We start from the raw sequence: 19,643 nt of genomic DNA on the forward strand, positions 1-19,643 counted from the left end.
AGGTACAAGAGCATCAGGACTCACACCACCAGGTTTCAAGAGCAGTAACTACACCTCAACCATCAGGTTCTTGAACAAAGGGGATAACTACACTCACTTGCCCACCTGTTGAGATGTTCCCACAACCAATGATCTCACTTTTAGGACTCTATCTTGTTATTTCATGATCTCGTTATTTATTGCTATTTATTTATATTTGCATTTGCAATTTGCTGTCTTCTGCACTCTCATTGATCCTGTTATAGTTACTATTCTATTGATCTGCCAAGTATGCCTGCAGGAAAATGAATCTCAGATCTCAGGGTTGTATATGGTGACATTCAATTATTTTGATAATAACATTTACTTTGAATATTTTGTTCAATGCACGTTCTAACCCTTCTGCTACCAGTACTAAGAGGTTGCAGTAGGAGACCCTAAGCAGACGCAGGGACTCCAACAAATTACTGAGATTGTCCTGTCCCCAGGAAGTTCCTAACATAATTGACTTGTAGCAAAGCTGGTTTGCCGACTATTAGAGCTACAAGGTTTGTTACACTCAGATATTTAAATATTTGTAAACAATATAATAATTTGGGGGGGGCAGAGAGGATGGGGTAGGGGGACAGAGGGGGGTGAGGGTAGGGGGGGGATAGAGGGGAGAAGATTGCCTAAGTACAGAGGCCTCCGACAGCCAATCAACCGTTTGCAATGTTCTGTTTCTCCCGTGATGCTTCTCCAGTTCTTTCTCCTGATTCATTTAATTGTATTTGCACTGTGGTTTATCCCTGGGTAACAAAGAGGGGCCCTTTTTATAAGCATCCTTAAGTCAGCTTCAACCACAAGTCAGAACATTAAAAAAAAGATATTAACCGTACCTCCACAGTATTGCAATGAATAGCATCAAAGACTGATAGGAAAGAGTAATTATGAAAAGAGAGGAAATTAGCTCATCTGTTTGTAGAAACAAATGCATGTACATACATTGGAGTCTTGAATTTAATAACATGGGAGCTCAAAAATAGTGAGTCAATGAATTGGATGTTCATCACCCAGGAATGATCTTTACTGTCGAGGAAGCTCTCACCTGCAGCCTCTTAACTATAGACATTGTAGTTGTTCTGCTGGAACTATTGCCATTTACACCAAAAATCAACACAAACTGCAGTAAGTGATGATCTGTAACTCCTTTGGGACTTGGCCAGGGCAAAACTCCCCATGGTAACACCTCCGTCTTTAAGTGAAGGGACTGAAGGTGGGAGGATTGAGTCTAAATGATGTAGGCTCAGAAACACTAGGCATAATTCAAAATATTCAGATGACACACAACTCAGAAATGTGTTAAATAAAATAGTAGACTGCAGGGAGTTATTGACAGATGGGTGAAATTATCAGCCAAACAGCAGATGAAATGTTATGTAAGACAAAGTGAAGAGATTCAGGAAGGATAAGGCACAGACTTTTAAGATGCTGAGATACAGAGACACACCAAAAGCAACAAACAATCTGCTGGAGGAACTCAGCAGGTCAAACAACTTCCGGGGGGTGGGGGGGGGTGGAAAGAATATCGACAAAAACGTCTAAATATGGTGACAACGCAACCATTGTTGGCAGAATTTCAGATGGCAGTGAGGAGACGTGCAGGAGTGAGATAGATCAACTGGTTCAGTAGTGTCAGAACAACAACTCTGCACTCAACATCAGTAAGACCAAGGAGTTGTTAGGGGAAGTCGAGGGAACACACACCAGCTCTCTTTGAGGGATCAACAGTGGAAAGGGTGAGCAGTTTCAAATTCCAAAGTGTCAGCATCTCTGAGGATCTATCCTGGGCCCAAGATATTAATGCAATTACAAAGAAGGCTCAACAGCGATTATATTTCATTAGGAGTTTGAGGCGACTTGGTAGATCACCAACGACTCTCACAAGTTTCTACAGAGAGCATTCGAGCTGGTTGCGTCACTGTCTGGTATGGAGGGGCCACTGCACAGGATCGGAAAAAGCTGCAGAAGGTGGTAAACTCAGCCAGCTCCATCATGGGCATTGGCCTCCCCAGCATCAAGGACATCTTCAAAAAGCAGCATCAATCATTATGGACCCTCATTACCCAAGTCATGCCCTTTCCTCATTGCTACCATCAAGTCGGTCGTCCAGGAGCCTGAAGACCCACACTCAACCTTTCAGGAACAGCTTCTTCCTCTCTGCCATAAGATCTCTGAATGGACAATGAAACCACTAACATTACCTTACTATGCTTCCCCCCCCCCCCCCCCCCCTCTACTTGCACTACCTATTTATTTTTATTGTAATTTATAGTTTATTATTAGGTATTAGGTATTGCAATGTACTGCTGCCGTAAAACAATAAATTCCACAAAATACAGCCGTGATATTAAACCTGATTCTGAACATAAATGTTTTAGGTTGAAACCCTGCATCACAGTCTTTCTTCACCCAAGCTATGCCAGGCTTTGTATACACAAACCTTTCAAAGTGACGGAAATAAGCACAACGTAAGCCATGTATTAAGACACAGAGCTCTAGGAATAGAACCTATCATGGTGGTGGAGAATATTAAATTCCAAGCCAATTCATAATTGATTTAGTATTGTCACATACCAAGAAAGAGTGAAAATCCTTGTTTACATGCAATGCAAACAAATTATTCCATAAATAAGCAGTTTGAGATTGTACAAAGTTTAATAGGTACAGACACGGTTCAGTGCAGGTAGACCAATTAAAAAGCAAGATTGAGAGATGAAGAGTTCATCTGGGTCTGATAAACGTTTTATAACCCCAGGATTGAACTGCCTTTGAGGTGGTGGTACACGTTCTCAAGCTTTTGTGTCTGCTACTCAATGTTGGGGGAGGGTGGAAGTGAAGAAAGAGCTGCCAGAGCAGGAGGGATCTCTGACTATGTTGGCTGTCTTCCTGAGGCAGACTAAATGATGGAAATAAAAATTGAATCTCAATCTTCAAACATGAGGACATTGCTTTGTGATGACTGTTTTAGTGTTGAAATGGGAACCTGGTCCTGTTTTCTGAAGAGCACAAACAGTTAAGTCAGCAACATACCTCGGCTGAACTGGGAAGAAACAACTGGAAATTTGGGAAACAATAGTGTTAGAATAAAATATCCCACCAACTCTTCAATAATACTTAGCGCACTTCTCTAACTGAAATCACCAAGGGTGACCGATTTCTGTTTCAGGCTTTATGGTTTTATTTACAAAGGTTTTATTTACAAAGCAGGATCTCGGCAAGCTTGCTGATGATTCCCACACAAGGCTTAGAAATGCAGCCAGTAAATGCAAAGAAGTAGATGAAAGGCTTGTAGATCTACCTCTACATAAATCATTGAAGGGGTATGTTATAAGAGCACGCCAGAGAGATGGGACATGAAAGGGGGAAAATCCAAAGCACTAAACCTGCCTACTGGGTAAATTCCATTGTAATGTGACTGCTGCCTAATGGACAGCTAAGGCTATGCCTGGACCCAAAGAACAGACATTTAATAATGAAGTGTGGTAAGGGGGCCACCACTCAACTCCAGCTCTGTGGGGGGGGGGGGGGGGGCAGAAATCAAGAGACCAAGTTAGAAGAAGCCAATAGATTGAACAAATCCGGTAAAAGGAACAGCATTGCTACGTGGAGAAAGATAAGAAACCTCCATCCTTGATGACATTTTACACATAATTTCTATGCGTTCCAGTATGGAAAATATATAAAACTGCAGCTACTGGAATCGAGCATCAACCCTTTGGCCTCAGAGTTGGCATCTGCTTCTGCAGGAAGTGGTCAGAACTTCATGAAGCAGAGCAGCAGGAGGAACAGATGACACCAACCAGATCTACAGAGTGGATGACAAGATTCAAAGCTCAACTTTATTCACCGTATACATGTATTAGGAATTTGCTGATATGTTGGTCAGGGAACGATATATATAAAAAACTAATAAAGTTAGATGTTAACGAATGGATATGAAATGAAGTGTGCATAAAGAAATAGATACCAGCCATAAATAAATAAAACCCATGGCTTTGATTCTTTTTTTGCCATCAGAGTGACAGAAGGAAATCAAAAAGTTTGTCTCAAGCTAAATAATGACAAAGGAAGATTGAATGTCAGATACTCAGGATGATTAAAGTATTAAGTGGAGTTGAACCAAGTTCAGGAAATGTTACAACTGCACCAGAGCACAAGGAGAATTTGAGAGGCTTTCCAACCTAACTGAAAACACAAATTCTTTCAGTCTTTATTCAGTTAGAATATCTAGTAAACCCGTGATAACTAGATGAAATGCACATGCCAAAACCTTGCATGGATAGGAAAGGTTTAGAGCAGGGGTTCCCAATCTTTTTTATACCATGGACACCTACCATTAACCAAAGGGATCCATGGACCCTAGGTTGGGAACCCTTGGTTTAGAGGGATATGGATGAAACATGGACTAGTTTAGATGGAAATCTTGGACATCCTGGATCAGTTGGCTCAAGGGCCTGTTTCCAAGCTATATGACTCTCTGTGACTGCAGTCTTAATCCCATGAAGTGAGCTTTAAGGAGGTGAAGTGGATTGGGACAGGTCTGTCACATTATAAAAGGAATCAAACCGCCAGTTTAACAGATATACGACACAATCAGGTCCATACAGGGGATGGCAAACCAATGTTATTTGTATCCAAAGCACTTGCATAGATAGATACAAGCTACACAAAGAGAGAGAGAGAGAGAGAGAGAGAGAGAGAGAACTGTGGACAGTTGTATATGGCTACAAGGAGTGGACCAGCTATCCTATCAGCCACCTCCTGTGCATAAGTCCACAGTTTCCACGGGGATCTTGTCAGCCACCCCTAAGTTCTCAGAACTGGCAGAAGAGCACGACATCTTTAGTCTCAGGGAACCGCCTAAGAAGAGGAAAATGGCTGCAAGAAGCTACATGCTTATGCAGACAAGGAAAATTATAGTGGAGAGTGATAATCAATTCCTAAAACAATTGTACAGATAAACTCATGTAGAATAATAACAAAATTGCAGAAGTTATTTTTGAGTCAAATGTCTTATGATTGAAGTTCTAATTTCACTTTGAAAAAACAAGCCAAGAAAGGAAGCTAAGATGGCAGATGCACCATCTCATCTGTCATCACAGGAGGACCATCGAAATAGAGAACCGGCTGTGAAGACGCTATCTGGTAGATGTGACACCAACAAGCTCAGAGACTGACAAAGACAGGGTATTACAGATGATTTCTCACCCCTGACTTACGGGTGGCCCAAAACAATGAAAAGGGAAATTAATACTACAGCCCAGGATCTTACAATTCCAAAGCCAAGGTAGGCAAGCAGGTGTGACAGAACATAATCCATTTCCAATGCAAACCAGGAGTAATAAAACAGAGAACGTTAGCAGCAACTTTGAATGCAAGTGCTACAATAAGAGAATAAGCACCATACCACCACAAAACAAGGCCCTGACTCAATGCAGGGAAAGATGACTACACATAATTGAAGTAAAAGGAAACACAAACCATATCACCTGACACAAACAGAAGCCTGAAGTCATACACTCAGTGATTCAGGAACAGCTTCTTCCCCTCTGCCATCCGATTCCTAAATGGACATTGAAGCTTTGGACACTACCTCACTTTTCTTAATATACAGTATTTCTGTTTTTGCATGTTTTAAAATATCTATTCAATATATGTAATTGATTTATTTGTTTATTTATTATGTTTTATTTTATTAATTATTATTATTTCCTCTCTCTGCTAGATTATGTATTGCATTGAACTGCTGCTGCTAAGTGAACAAATTTCACGTCACATGCTGGTGGTAATAAACCTGATTCTGATTTAAAATGGATGATGAGTAACAGTTGGTTCCTTTGTAAATAGATTATCCAAGTTAAAAGTTTGAACAGAGGAATACTTTTTTTTGGAAAAAGTGAGTTATATTTTGAAGTGTGTAAGTGCACTATAGAACCATAGAACACTACAACACAGTACAGGCCCTTCAGCCCTCCATGTTGTGCTGACCCATATAATCCTTAAGAAAAATACTAAACCCACACTACCCCATAACTCTCCATTTTTCTTTCATTTATGTGCCTGTCCAAGAGGCTCTTAAATACCCCTAATGCTTTAGCCTCCACCACCATCCCTGGCAAGTTATTCCAGGCACTCACAACCCTCTGTGTAAAAAACTTACCCCCGATGTCTCCCCCTCAACTTCCCTCCCTTAATTTTGTACATATGCCCATATAATTCTTATTATATCACTTTGGCTGCAAATGCTTTATATTCTGTGAAGGAATCACAGATTCTATCCCTCTGCAGTACATGGCTAGTGGTCTGAAAATAGACACATTATTAAGTCACAGATACCAACTAGACAGCAGCGTTCAAAATTATGGAAGGGGGTGACATAGCAAATAAGTTGAAAGTTCAGCACCCAGAGGACACATTTAAAGTGATCACCCAAAGAACCAGAGATGACCTCAGGAAACACTTCCTTAAAAGCAACAGGTGTACACATACATTAAACATGGATGAAAGCATTTCATTGGAGGTCTTTCCATTACCAACTTCACCTCATATGACTCATACCACCTTCATGAGTAATTAGAGTAAAATAGCTGGTTTTGAGAATTTTTCTCACCCTTCATCTCTGTTCTTTTTTGACGACGCATTGGCACCCTTGTTAAGATTGACACCACCCACATCCTCGTCACTGAAATCTACCGGTGAACCACTCTTCTGTTGCCTCAGCTCCTGATGAACAGAAAACAGATTAAACATACAACACACACAAAATTCTGGTGGAACACAGCAGGTCAGGCAGCACCTATAAGGAGAAACACTGTCGACGTTTCGGGCTGAGACCCTTTGTCAGGACTTAAACATGCAGTCCTCTCCAGTCTTCCCCTGCAGGTCGGCCAGCAGATTTTTGACCTTTGGCTTTCCGTTAACAGCACAATCGTCCCCACACAGTTATCTATGGCAAGTGCCCAGCTATTGCTTCTCCTAGTTAAAAAAATATAGCCAAATTAAAAACACATGAGCAGAGGAGGGAAATCATATTGTTGCTGGTAGATTTGTTTTGATGATCACTACAGACGCTGCCCAACCTTTGGTAAAGTCTGTCTTTGGAGTGGAACTTTGATTTTTGATTTCTCCATTTATTTGTGTACAGCAACATATCTTTCCTTTGTGCTTATTTGGATGTGGCCTGTGGCCCAGTATGGTAAAAAAAAATATCAGAAGGAAGCTACGTTGAAAGTTGAAGTCCTCTTTGTGTTGTGCAACACGAGTTGCCTCTTGAGGCGGGTGCATTCACCCTTCATTCCACATGCTGCGTTTGCTACAATGATGGTTCCCAACCTTCTTCTGCATGTGACCCACTTGTGACTTCCATTTACCTCTGTGGCCCTCACCCTCCATAGTCTCTGTAAGTTGTTAAAGGTTTTTTTTTTGGTCAATTGTATTAATTATTCTAACATACAATCACTATTTAAGTTATAGATATTATTATATGTTAAATATAGTGCTACAGGTGCACATGAAAAGTATCAGGGATTTAATGCATATTAGCTGGTGATGCAGTGATGTGCTCTCAACTTTCTGCAGTTTAGCTATTTCTGCCAAGTGACCCCCCCCCCCCCCACTGCATAACTGTAGCCTTCATGTCACATTTTATAAGTATTATAACATGCACAGGTCAGTGGGAGGCAAACAGAACCAGCCTCCTGCTGGATACTCGCTAATGGGCCTTGCTGCAGACAGCCCTGCCCAATCTTCAGTTTGGTTGTGATACTCATTACCATTTTAATTCGATTACTACAACATGGCCCATGCCATGATAAGGGTTTTGACATGGAAAACTCAGGATTGTCTGGCAGTCTTCCAGTTGGAACTAGATTCGGGTGGATCCCTGCTAACCTGGACTGTAATTATCTATAACAAACTAATCAGAATCACTTGCTGGTGGAGCACGTTGCAGGGTAGGTATCCTGTTGGGTCACGCCCGCCTGCTCACTGTATAATCAGTGATCTGTGAGTGCATGTGGACTGGGGCTCAGTGGGTCACCCAGCAGGGTGTGAATGGTAATTTGCTCATGGCCTAGCAGGAGCAGAGATAGCGACTGACATGCCGCACTCCTCCCGCCCCCACACACACAGCTGTTTCGCTGCCTCATTTGCATCAGCTAGCATATTTTCCCAATCATTTCATTCAAGGTTCCAATTAAATTACATATATTCATTTCTTTTTATTTATAATGTTTCAGTAATATTTCATTAAAACAATAAGAAACTCATGTGGCCTCCAGTTTCTTGTTGCTTTTTACTTGTGGCCCCTTCGAAAGCTGGCATGGCTCCGTGGTGAGCCATATGGCCCACGCTGAGAACCACTGATGATGTCAGACATTACCTTCAGCTAAAAGAGAAATGCAGGGGCCAAGCCAAGTTCCCAGCTCTGTGTGTGCATTAGAAACCACCTACATAAAATTATCACCGTATAACTATGGCTTTCTCACCTTCTCCTCATCCCACAACATTATTCTTCACAGCATCCTCCCACACTGAGCCCCTGCCCACAGAACACCTTCCTACCTACAACACCGTCTCTCGGACTTCTTTACCTGGAGAGTGATTGAAATACGGCAAGCTCTCTCACAGGATGTGATTCGGGCAACTACCATGGTTACAGCTATGGTTGGAAGTTCGCTTGGTAATGCGCGAGGAAAGGATGAGCTGATGAGGCAAGTAGCCATAAGCAAGTGGCAACCTCACCTGAACCACATCCTCCAGCACAGGCCAGAGCTGAACGTTAATTCCCATCTGTAATTTCCACATTCAGACTTTCATTACAGTAATTAAAGCAGTCATAGTTAATTACAAGTTTGGACTTGGGGATTTATATCAAATTTACAAAAAGGACCAATTCATGTGCTATTAAAATGGGGACTAGATCATTGATGATTATCGAGAATCAGAATCAGGTTTAATAGCATTGGCATATGTCATGAAATTTGTTGTTTTGCAGGGGCAGTACCTGTCAATTATAGCAATACATAATTATAAAAAAACTATATCACAATAAGTATATAAACATTTAATTAAATAAATAGCGCAAAAAGAGAGGAAAAAGTAGTGAGGTGGCGTACATGGGTTCATTGTCCATTCAGAAATCTGACGGCAGGGAGAAGATACTGATCCTGAAATGTTGAGTGTGTATTTTCAGGCTCTTGTACCTCCTCCCTGATGGTAGCAATGAGAAGTGGACATGTCTTGGGTGATGGGGTCCTTAATGATGGATGCCACCTTTTTGAGACATCACCATTTGAAGGTGTCCTTGATGCTGGGGAGGTCAGTGTCCATGATGGAATGGGCTGAGTTTACCACCATCTGCAGCTGATCCTCTGCAGTGGCCCCTCTATACCAGATGGCAATGCAACCAGTATGAACGCTCTCCACGGTCCATTTGTATAAATTTGCGAGTGTCCTTGGTGACCTACTAAGTCTCCTCAAGCTCCTAATGAAATATTGACACTATCATGCCTTCTTTGTAATTGTATTAATATGTTGGGTCCCAGAATAGAACTTCAGAGATGTTGATACATAGGATCTTGAAACTACTCACCCTTTCCACTGATGATCCCTTGAAGAGAACTGGTGTGTGTGTTCCCTCAACTTCCCCTTCCTGAAGTCCACAACCAATTTCTTGGTCTTACTGATGTTGAGTGCAACATTGTGGTTCCGACACCACTCAACCAGCTGATCTAGCTCGCTCCTACCTGCCTCCTCGTCACCATCTGAAATTCTGCCAACAGCTGTTGTGTCATCGGCAAATTTATAGATAGTGTTTGAGCTGTGCCTAGTCACACAGTCATAAAGTAAAGCTGTGGACTAAGCATGCATCCTTGAGGTGCACCACTGTTGGTTGTCTGCAAGGAGGAAAAGTTACTTCCGATCCACATTGACTGGTCTGCCAATGAGGAAGTCAAGGATCCGGCTGCAGAGGCCCAGGTATTAGATTAAAACTGAGGATATGATTGTGTTGAAGGCTGACATAGATGTTGCTGTTGTCCAGGTGATCCAAAGCTGAGTGGTAAACCAGTGAGATTACATACACTACAGACTTATTGTGATGGCGGGAAAATTGCTTCGCGTCCAGGTCTTTGCTTAGGCAGAAATTCCTTCCGGCCATAACAAAAAGTCTTAAAGCATAGCAGATGTGTGTGCCACTGGACAATAGTCATTGAGGCAGCTCATCCTACTCTTATGGGGCACTTTGATTATTGCCTTTTGAAGTAGGTGGAAACCTCTGACTGCAGCAATGAGAGATTGAAGATGTCCTTGAACACACCCACCAGTTGGTAGGAGTAGTTAAGGACCTTTAATTGCTCTACATTCCTAAAACCTAATAACCATGGGATGGAAATAGACTAAAGACGTCCCAGAGGGTTGCAAGTATGGAGTTCCTTCAAACACTCACCTGATAAAGCTCGGCATTTCCATAAATTTTGCTCCAGATGTGACTGGTGTTTTGACCTGAAGGGTGTGAGGTAACAGCCAATGGCTGTATAGTGCTTGGCTCATGTACAGCCGCAGCATGCTGTCGAAGTATGTCCATCACTCGCTCTGGGTCAGACACCTAGTCTCAAGCACACAGAAATTCAAAATTAATCAGGCTTACCATCTGCCCAAGAATTTTCTCCCTGTTAAAATTAACATCGGTAAGGTAACTGTTAATGTAAATTGCCTTCAGTGTTCATCAAGGCTGAAGCATTTTTCCTTTCAGCCTCAGTCTCCTGCCTTCTTCTCAAATCCCTTCATGCCCTGACTAATCAAGAATTTATCAACCTCTGCCTTAAATATACATAAGGACTTGGCCTGCACAGCTACCTGTGGCAATGAATTCCACAGATTCACCACTCTCTGCCGAAAGAAATTCTACCTCAGTTCTGTTCTAAAAGGACGCTCCTCTACTCTAAGGCTGTGTCCTCTAGTCTTAGGGAAACCACCATAGGAAACATCCTCTCCACATTCACTCTATCACCATTCTCAACCTGCAAATTAACCTTCAGGGAATTCTGCACAAGGACCTTCTACACCTCAGATTTTTGAATTTTCTCTCCAGTTCGAAAACAGTCAACCCTTGCATTTCTTTTATCAAAGTGCATGACCATACACTTCCCAACACTGTATTCCATCTGCCACTTCTTTGCCTATTCTCCTAATCTAAGTCCTGCAGCCTCTCAATTTCCTCCAAATTACCTGCCCTTCCACCTATCTTTGTATCATCTGCAAACTTTGCAACAAAGCCACCAATTCCATCGCCCAAATCAATGACATATAACATAAAAAGAATCAGTCCCAACACAGACCCCTGTGGAACACCACCAGTCACTGGCAGCCAACCTGAAAAGGCTCCCTTTATTCCCACTTTTTGCCTCCTGCCAATCAGCCACTGCTCTTCTATCCATACCAGAATATTTCCTGTAATGCCATGAAATTTCCTATAGGGGGAGCTGATGGGAATGTGGGAGCTGAATGGGATTAAAGTAAATGGGTGCTGGATGACTGGCACTGGCTTGGTGAGTCGAAGAATCGGGATCCATGGTATTTGACTCTATGACAACGATCAAAAAAAAACCACAGCTGAGGGTGGGGTGTGCTGCCATTTTCACATTGAAACAGAATGGCTGCTGGGATGCCCAAGTACTGTGTTGGAGATCATGGCTGCTTTCTAGAACACCCGAATCCAGTCTGTACTTTCACAATGAGTGAACACAGAGTTTGCCTTGCACTTTATAACACCGCACTTAGTGTGTTTAGTATAGTAATATGCCCTGTGGCAGTTGACATGAACATTACTTTGCCAAGCCACACAAGGTGATAATGACATGGCGCTTTAATGGAGCACAGGGAAGGTGAAGGATCTGCTTTGAGGAGGTAACTCCACTAACTAAAGCACATCTACAAAAAGGAGAGGCAAACTCAGCCATGCTCAGAAAGCCAACAACAGATGTTTTGGAGGGTTACAGGTTTGGAGATTGCAGGTAAGGGGGAATCAAAAATCCACAGGGTTGGAATTTTAAAACAGTGATTTTGCTGACTGGGGGTCACTGTGGGTCTACAGTTAAGAGCAGTGGCTGAATGGAATAGTGCATGCTGGAGCAGAACCAGCTGTGTCTGTAATGATCTGAGTATTACAGAACAGAAATGTGGGGAAACAACAATACGTGTTTGGAAATAGTCAGTCCCAAAGGAAACAACGGCATGGATGAAGGTTTCAGCAGAGGATAAGGTTAGGATGGGAGGTGATGCCTGTGACATACACAGAAATATAGGCAGAAACTCATCATGCAATCAGATTTGAAGAATTGGGTCAATGCTCATGTTCTTTTGACAAGTCACTGGCCAGACAATCGAGATAGTAGCACAGTCCTAAATTATATCTGCAATCTTCCCATTTTCTATTGATATTAACTCTACCATACCTTTAACAATCAGAAATGCATTTTCTAACTTTATCTGACACATATCCATATTAAGTTACCTCGGACCTTTATGAGAGTCATGTAATGATTCTTATAATTCTGCTAATCAAAAAATCATAGAAATCATCAAGTGCCAGAAAGCCAGTTTTCCAATGCCTGTCCTTTAAGAGGACAGGTCAATCCTAACACCATTCCCACTCACATATTACCTTTGTCAATCCTTTTTTTAAAAAATGCAGCTAGGTAGGAGGTCCAATAATAAGAGCAAAATTTGACAGCCTATTACCAACACCCCACAGCATAATCCAGACACAGACCTGAGGCCAAATTTGCACAACATTAAACCCAGGAAGCAAACAAGCAAATCCAGAAAGAATATAAAGCAAATATGATAAATGGCAGGAATCCATTCCACCTATCATTTGCAATTGTCACAAACGGCTATGGAGTCAGCTATGGCTCTTAGCATATCATTTTTGACTCTGGCAGAATTACATGGATTCAAATCCCATTTCATTGATTTTTGTGGGGGCTCTAGGTTAACAGAACCAAAGACTCTCTGGTCTGCATTGCAAGTGGATGCTGATGGATAGTCTTACTATGAACCTCCTGAGGTGCTAAACCAAATTCGGCTACAAATCCCCTTCAAGTGGGGGTAATCTGCAAGGAGAAAAAGAGGGAGAGGAAAGACATCACACGAGAAATTGTATAATTTCTGTCTCCTGAACTTAGCTGATTAAAACATAACAGAATTAATCAAATCAAGGGCATGCAGTCCAAAACCTTTTAAGGCAAGTGAAAAGAATACTTGGAAAAGATGGATTGGTCACAAAATGCAAAGGACAAGTTATACTGAGAGACAAGTTTATTAATATAGTATAATGACAATGCTATGTGAACTAGCATCACCCAGACTTGGATTCTCCCCACAGCAAGCCTATGTTTTCAGTCCAGTTCAAAATGAGGAATATATAGCTCTAGGCTCAAGAGGAATTTAGATTAGTTCATGCCACATCACTGTCAAAAACTAATTTATTGTCTGCTGAATCCAGGGAAACGGCAACTCATAAGGCCCTGAACCAATCACTGGCAAGGTGAAAATTAAAATTATGTTATTAAAATACAGTTGAACTTTGATATGCTAACAATGAGATTATGGATTCACAGATGTCATACTAACTTCCAAAATAAAATTAGCCTGTTACCATTGAAGAAAATTATAATCCATTGCCTCCAATAGGAATTTATTTATTTATCGATACAGCATGGAGGAGGCCATTCTGGCCCTTTGAATCATGCTGCCCCAGCAACACCAACAAATCCAATTAACCCTAACTCAAATACAGGACACTTAACCCTAACCTAATCACAGGGCAAGCTACAATGACCAATTAACCTATCTAGTAGGTCTTTGGACTGTGGGAAGAAACCGGAGCACCTGGTGCAAATCCATGCATTCCATGGGGATGTACTCCTTACAGAACAGCGTCGGAATTGAACTCTGAATTCTGGAACACCAAGCTTTAATAGTGTCGACTGCAACAGGAAAATCAATGCCAATTATAAGGGATTTTCTGTATGGGCAAATGCAGAGGGGGAGAACTTAATCTGATCTCCTTACCTGCTCATAGTATCATCCACAATTTTGCACTAGAATATTTTGTCCTCTCCCAGAGTGATCAATCTCTGTTAAGATTTTTGGAAACACATCTGCACCAGTTTTGAACATATTCCCCTGCTTTCAATTTAAGGAGGATGAAAAGACACTGGTGAGAGTAGGGAGAAGATTTTACAGAATAGTTTCAGCCATCTAGAATTGTGACTCTGTGGATAGGCTGGAGAAGCTGTGGATGTTCTCCTCAGAGTGAGAAGATGGCCAAGAAGAGACATAATGATGTTTAAAATTGTGAAGGCTTTGATTAGGATAAATAGAGAAATTATTCCCATTGGTTGAAGGATCAATAGCCAGGAGTCACAAATCTAAGGTGATTGGCAAAAGAACTAGAAGTGACAGTGAAAGTACATCTTAATGTTGTTTACGATTTGAGAGAGGCAGATAGACAATCTCACTAACTGTAACTCTGCCGTTCTCTCTCTGACATCTGGTGGTTCTTGACTACAACTTATGTTCACAATGGTCATAAACAAGATCAACACGTCTGAGTTCTGCACAAATCCTTTGGAAATGTTAACAGTGAGCAAGTGCTGAATTTAAAAAAAGATACATTTAAAGAGTAGTTCAACTATTCAAACAAAAAGCTACTGACCTGCAACCTCGTGGTACATATGACTAATTTGCATACATGTGATGTGTCACATCAATATGGAGTAAGTAATTTCAAAAAGAAATGCAAGTGCAATATCTTGGATTGTATTTTCCCACCTGAAATTTGCATATGGGATAACAGTGAATTACTTTTGGGGGGGGGGGGGGGGGGTGTGTGTGTGTGTGTGTGTGTGTGTGTGTGTGTGTGTGTGTGTGTGTGTGTGTGTGTGTGTGTGTGTGTGTGTGTGTGTGTGTGTGTGTGTGTGTGTGTGTGTTGCGCTTTGGATTTCTAGAATCTGCAGGTTTTCTTGTGTTTGTGTTACTGAAGCTAATTTTCCCCATCTGATGCCCATGGCAAGAGCAATTTCCACTGTACCACTGAAAAATAATTCAGAATTGTGACTCTATGGCACTAAAATCAAATTAAACAGCTGACACAGGTACCAGGCTTTGTCTCTTTTGCTTAGGGATGAAAAAGAGAGCCATATAAACCCAAAGTAATCCGTAGTGAGATGCTAAATGAAAACAAAACCTAGAAGCATCAGGAATGGGCCAGATGACCATCATTTAGATGGACAAGAGCAGCAGATGTTCAGTCACATGATTATGTCCAGCCCCTCCACCCTTTATATCACACATCAGCCCAGCTAAGATGTGGTTAACCGTTCCTTCATCGTCACTCACTCCAAATCCGATAATCTTGAGTTTTGTGTACATTTTCCATCACCATATTAGAGGAAGGATGGAATGCACTCTACGAAGCATAAACGACTGAAGAATGAAAGATTTTTCTTCCTGGGGTCTTGGTGTGGCATAGGTGGGGCTGAAGAGTGATGGCCGAGATATACAAAATGTCCAAATGAGACAGTCCAAATGAGAAGGGCTCATTTCCCATAGCAGATGGGTCAAGAGACCAGATATTAAGAAATTGGTCGAAGACTGACGGAGAAATAAAGAAAAATGCCATCACACAGAAAGCATTAGGGCCATGACCTGACAGGATAGCTGAGGTGCATCACCTTTAAAAGATGCTGGAATGTGCACTTGAAGAGCCATCACCGACTCCGTTCCAGAACCAGGGTTGGTAGGTGGGATTAGACTGATAGCTTTCTTTCAATCAGCTTAGATATGATGGGCTGAATGGCCTGTGTCATAGATCATAGTTTTTATTTTTTTATTAGTAATCTATACAAATCTTAACTACATGATCCTAGTGGTACTGGCTATAGAAAATGAGAAAGTGGTATGTGATAATTTGCATCACTATCATATTATCACCCTTTTAAGCTTGCGGAGTTTTGTTTACCACCAAGCCCCAGAAACACTTTCTACATTAATAGGCATTGTCAAGACCCAAGTCTCTTGCTGCAAGTTATCTGGTGTGAATGAATTTTACCTGGAGGAACTGTGCTTGCAGTCTCAGGATTTCATCCAGGTACCTCTGCTGCTTCAGTTTGGTCAGGAGTTTTTGCTGCCAAGGATCTTGCTTTGGTTTGATCTAATAAACAAAGCACAAGCGTTTCCATAAGACCAGAAGATTTGGCCCATTGTGTCGGCTCCGCCAATTCATTTTGGCTAATCCAATTTTCCTCTCAACCCCAAACTCTTGCCTTCTCTACATATCCCTTCATGCCCTGACCAATCAAGAATCTATAAACCTCTGTCGTAAGTATATGTAAAGACTTGGCCTCCACAGCTCCTGTGGCAAAGAATTCCACAGATTTGTCACTCTCTAGCTAAAGAAACTCCTCGTCATCTCTGTTCAAAAGGACACTCCTCAATTCTGAGACTCTCATAGGAAGCATCCTCTCCACATCCACTCTATCAAGGCCTTTCACCATTCGATAGGTTTTAAAGAGGTCATCCCTCAATCTTCATGTGACAAACCATTCAATCCTGGAACAATTTTTGTGAACCCCTCCGGTTTCAGCACATCCCTATAGGGCCCAGAAATGCTCACGATACTCCAAGTGAGACCTCACCAGTGCCTTATAAAATCTCAACATTATATCCTCACTTTTATATTCTACTTCTTTTGCACTTAATGAGGCCTATAGAAGAACTGCAACAATTCTGTTTAATCTAAGACAGGTGTGCAAAAGCAATGCTCAGAATGGTGCAAACACATCTTGCTCTTGGATTATCAGTGCTAATGGAAATACTGAACAGAATATAGTCTCACACAAAGGCCTTGATGTCCAAAGAGTCTGCATAGCTGGCAAGTACCCATTTACTTTAAATTTTCTTTAGTTTTCTTGCATCCCCATCATTTCCCTCTCAAATCTAACACTCAACTGCACACGAGGAGCAATTTTAACCTGTCTTTGGAATGTGAAAGGCAAACCACAGGGGCACAGGGAGAATGTGCAAATTCCACTTAGCACCACGGGAAGGGATTGAACTCAAGTCACTGAAGCTTTGAGTCAGCTGCTTTACCAATCATATCACTGCGCCATCTACAACACTTGGTATTCCTAGGTCGTCTCCCATCTCAGTACTAATCAGGTTAGCTTCCAAGATCATGCACTCCCAGGCTAGAATGGCCTAGGCCACAAGCTCCATGCAGAAGTAGAGCGTGTGATCTGTGGACTGGAAGGACAACGTGTGGAAAAGAAAAGAGAAAGGTCACAAAAATAACCCATTTCATCCAATTTTTGACTCAGCTGTTGACTGCCGTTAAAAAACATTCACGATCAGGCACCTTGCCCTCTTGCCAAGGACAGCGGCAAAGTTGTATCAGACACTGCATGTAGTACATACCTGCACACATTTAAACATCACATTATCAGAGGTACTATTGGAACTGTATTTTGTTTCCACATGCTAGTAACATTATACTGGGCTGTATGGTTAGGCAACAAATCTGTCAGCTATCAGCAGCGTGTGCACCAATCTGTACCGAGCATCTTTATCCGGGTACTTTAGCATGGAAACTTCAAAACTCCTCGCTCCACAATTTCTTGAACAGAAGGGTTGCTTGCTGACCCCTGGCTTCTGATCTGTCACAGTTGTGAAAATAGTTTTTTTTTAAAGTTGCTTTTTAAAAACTTGATATTTTAAATGCTGTAATTCTGAGGCAAGAACTGAGAGTGCCGGAGAAGCTGAGCGGGTCAGCCGGGATGAACTGTGTTTCAGGTCCTGGACCAGGGATTCCCAACCTGGGGTCCATTGACCTCTCAGTTAATGGTAGGGGTCGATGGGACAAAAAAGGTTGGGAACACTTGATCTAGATGCATCATCAAAAATGGGAGAGAGAGAAAACAAGATAATTACCAGCACTAAGAAAGGTTGGGGAGGAAGTAGGTGAATATTTCTTAGGGTGAGATTAAATGAGCAAATGTATCATTTACTCAAAATAAAATCATACTTCTCTGCTGGCGTATTGTACTGTTAGTACCTAAGCAGTGGGACACGTGTAGCAGGCCTGACTATACTAGTAGAAAAAAATTCCAAAATGATGATAGTTGGAAATAACCTGTTCTGATTCAGAAAGAAAAAGATAAGTAAGTTATCTAAAGAGAATTTGACATTGAGCCCAGAAAGCTACATTGTGGCCAGACAGAGATAAGGTGCTGTTGCCCATGTTAGCATTATAACAGTGTTATACAGTGTACAGGAGTGACCCCGAGTTTCCATTACTTGTCACCTTAATTTCCCATCCCACCCCTAATCTCTGATCTATCTGCCTGGGGCTTCCTATAATGTACAATGGAGCTTCTTTATTTCTCTTTTTCAAATTAGTAATGGGCTTTAAATAGATTTATCCATTATATATGTTTTTGCTTTTCCACTTTTTAACTAATTTAAAATAAATCCCGACTCATTTTAAACAGTTCTGACCGTCAGCGATACTTTAGTGAGAGTGAAAGAGGACACAGCATGAACTCTCCAAACCTGTCATTCATGATATAGAAAAATAAACTGAATCATATAAGTATATATGTATATTAAATAGTTAAATTAAAATAAGTAGTACAAAAACAGAATTTTTTTTAATAAGTAGTGAGGGTAGGAGATAGGAGAGGGGAAGAAATTGCTCCTGAATTGCTAAGTGTGAGTCTTTAGACTTCTCTACCTCCTTTCTGATGGTAACAATGAAAAGAGGGCATATGCCCTGGGTGGTGGGGATCCTTAATCATGGACACCGCCTATCTGAGGCCCTGCTCTTTGAAGATGTCTTGGATACCACGGAGGCTAGTACCCTTGATGGAGGCTGACTAATTTAAAAAACTTCCTGCAGCCTACTTCGATCCTGTTCAATAGCCCCACCACCATCCCCCTTCCCTATACAAGCTGGTGATACAGCCAGTCAGAATGCTCTCCATAGTATATCTGCAGATTTCTGGTGTTTTAGGCGACAAACCAAATCTCCTTTGGTTCTCCTTGTCGATCTTAAACTGCTTTAAAGGTTAAAAAATATCAACACCACTGCAAGTGAGCTAATGGTCAAGTTGATGAACAACAGGTGCACCGTAGTCCTGATACAGGACTTCCCTCCCCCCATACCCACAGCTGCTGTTCAATCCAGTCAATTCCTTCAGCATGTTGCCCGTAGCCACACTGTACTCTGTAACCCTCTCCCCAATGATGGGATATGCTTCTCTTTTCAGTAATTAGCTTTCAATCAGAGGATACAATAAATTGGTGCCAAAAAAAAAAAAAATTATTGCAGCTGTCAACTGCAATGTGGAATTACACATGAAGGTCTGACAAATTGTTCGGCTAACTCCACAATTGAAGATTGCAACGATCGTGTTTGGGTGAGCCAAACCATCATTTTAATGACATTACAAAATAGAAGAGCAAATTTTAGCCCCAGTTTCTTTTACTAAGAGACAATAGAAAAGTTCAAAAGACTTGCTAAAACGCACAAGCTTTCAAATTTGAAAATACTTAAACCA

At 41.5% G+C, this 19,643-nt stretch overlaps 1 protein-coding gene across 5 annotated transcripts in view; it reads right to left on the reverse strand.

Annotated features, from left to right (window-relative positions):
- The window catches only part of si:ch73-242m19.1 (uncharacterized), a 161,408-nt gene that overhangs the window by 118,310 nt on the left and 23,455 nt on the right, over positions 1–19,643 (reverse strand). For all 5 annotated transcript variants that reach the window (XM_059982973.1, XM_059982974.1, XM_059982975.1 and 2 more), the window contains 3 exons: positions 16,139–16,240; positions 10,469–10,627; positions 6,632–6,744 (listed from right to left, as the gene is read on the reverse strand). In XM_059982973.1, the coding sequence (XP_059838956.1) occupies positions 6,632–6,744; positions 10,469–10,627; positions 16,139–16,240 (374 nt within the window). The remainder of the gene's footprint in view (positions 1–6,631; positions 6,745–10,468; positions 10,628–16,138; positions 16,241–19,643) is intronic.

This window comes from Hypanus sabinus, chromosome 10, assembly GCF_030144855.1.
Source record: "Hypanus sabinus isolate sHypSab1 chromosome 10, sHypSab1.hap1, whole genome shotgun sequence".
In the NCBI taxonomy this organism is placed as follows: Eukaryota; Metazoa; Chordata; class Chondrichthyes; order Myliobatiformes; family Dasyatidae; genus Hypanus; species Hypanus sabinus.